The 2461-nt window shown below is 38.8% G+C and overlaps 1 protein-coding gene across 1 annotated transcript; it reads left to right on the top strand.

Moving 5' to 3' along the window:
* Positions 1 to 6: 6 nt before the first annotated feature.
* On the top strand, positions 7 to 2130 carry LOC104959960 (HEAT repeat-containing protein 5A-like; the record flags this gene model as incomplete). Its single annotated transcript, XM_010787870.1, has 3 exons — positions 7 to 71; positions 1134 to 1160; positions 1942 to 2130. Coding segments are annotated over exons 1-3 (267 nt in total), but the record flags the coding sequence as incomplete, so codon positions are not given.
* Between the last annotated feature and the right edge of the window lie 331 nt (positions 2131 to 2461).

The raw sequence follows: 2461 nt of genomic DNA, 5'->3' as shown, positions 1-2461 counted from the left end.
CCTGTATGCAGCAGCTGCACATGTTCTCACCTCCACACGTCAACCTGGCCAGCCTCGTACCTGCACTCTGCGTGAGTACACCTGAACTACACCTGATACAGACCTGAGTACACCTGATATACACCTGATATACTCCTGAATACACCTGATATACACCTGAGTACACCTGAGTACACCTAATATACTCCTGACTACACCTGATATACACCTGATATACACCTGAGTACACCTGATATACACCTGATACACATCTGAGTACACCTGATATACACCTGATATACACCTGATATACACCTGAGTACACCTGATATACACCTGACATACTCCTGACTACACCTGATATACTCCTGACTACACCTGAGTACACCTGATATACTCCTGACTACACCTGATATACACCTGAGTACACCTGATATACTCCTGACTACACCTGATATACACCTGAGTACACCTGATATACACCTGAGTACACCTGAACTACAACTGAGTACCCCTGAACTACAACTGAGTACCCCTGATATACTCCTGACTACACCTGATATACACCTGAGTACACCTGACTACACCAGATACACACCTGAGTACACCTGATATACACCTGAACACCCCTGATATACTCCTGACTACACCTGATATACACCTGAGTACACCTGATATACACCTGAGTACACCTTAACTACACCTGATATACACCTGAACTACACTTGAACTACTCATGATATACACTATACCACCTGGCTTTTATCTATGGACAGATTTAAAGATTTATGTGTCAAATAATATAGTTTTGAACATATGCAGTGAATGTAAGGGTGATATACACACCTGATACACACCTGATACACACCTGATATACACCTACAGCATAGAATTATATTGTTTTTTGCAAATGTCTGAAGGGGAAGGGGAAGAGCTTTGACTAAGCCAATTGTTCACACCTCTTTAGTCTTAGTTCTGGTGAAAAACAAGACAAGAAAAAACATTTATTTATAAGATTTTAGACACAGAATCAACCAAAGAATACCCAAAAACAATGCAATTAACATCAATTCAATTATCTGTTAGCAACACTGTAACCAAACAAATATCAAGGGCTTATGTTGAGTACTTTGACCCTGTGTTGTGTCTTGCAGGAGATCTTGTTGGATTATTCTTTGTTGGTAGGTTCTCTCTCGAAAGGCCTGAAGCTGTTTGTCTCACTTTACTTTTCAGCTTGTTTCTCCATCAACACTTTCATGTTATTCTAATAACATGTTATTGTAATAACATGAAACACGTCACACAGGCTTATTGTGAGCTTTTAACATCATCTTTTCTGTTGGTACCCTAATAACCCGCACGTGTTTTTCAGTTTATTTTAACACTGTTTGCTTTGCAGACTAACGCATAACTCAATAACTTTACCCACAGCACTGCACTAACCCCCTGCCTGCTGGCTGTTTGTTTCTCCTACAGTGAAAATACTCAGTGTTTCCTCCAGAAAGAACTCATCTAAATATTATTACTAAGAGTCATCCTGTGAATTTATTCAATGATAAAGGATCCTGACAGTAACCAGCAGAGAGTAACCTCTTTTCAGTCTGAAGCATTATTACTTCATCATTGTTCTTTTAGATAATAATTATTATTATAATAAAAATACTATTTGGATAAAACATTAATTGTTTCGTCAAGGAAAAAAATATCCAACATCTTCTTGGTTTGATATCCAAAAAGTATATCTAATCTTAAATCTATTGTAATAAATCTGTGTTTTTCTAGATTAGGGAACTCGTAGCTAATAATTATCACTATTTTAACAGATATTCTTTTATGAAAATGTTTGCAAAGTTTAATTTCGGAAACTGGAGGAAACATTGTGTGTAGCTGCATGCCTTATACACCTTACACCTGCTGTGATAACAGGGAAACAGTGTTAACTAAATTGTGTGTGTGTGTCAGGCCCACCTGTGCAGCTCTTACCTGTGTCTGCGCCGGGCCGTGGTGGCGTGTCTGCGGCAGCTGGTTCAGCGGGAGGCGCTGGAGGTTTCTGAACACGCTGTGACGCTGGTCAAAGAGCTGCCCAGACGAGACAACACACAGCTGGGTCAGCAGCTAAAGCTTAATACATTCATTACATTATATTATCATGTCAGTTTAAGCATCCAGGCATGTTTGAATAGATTTAATAATACTGTTCCTGGCATTACAATGTGTTTCCTATATGATGTTTCCAGAAAAAGTTACATTACTTCTTCATTAATATCTAATTTTCCACATTCAGAATTCACAAATATTCCATTACGTTCCTATTATGAAAAGCACATTCAAGCAGTGGCGGTTCTAGACCAATTTGACTGGGGGGGCCAGTTATTTTCTGAGGGGGGCCCAATAAATGCAGGACGAAAAAGACAAAGACAGTATGAAGTAATTGCGCATAAGAAAACAATGCAATACAGTTATTGGTATTTGTTTCAGTACA

Source organism: Notothenia coriiceps, unplaced genomic scaffold (genome assembly GCF_000735185.1).
Source record: "Notothenia coriiceps isolate Sejong01 unplaced genomic scaffold, NC01 NC01_scaffold00031460, whole genome shotgun sequence".
NCBI lineage: Eukaryota > Metazoa > Chordata > Actinopteri > Perciformes > Nototheniidae > Notothenia > Notothenia coriiceps.
This window is presented reverse-complemented; position numbering and strand designations above follow the sequence as displayed.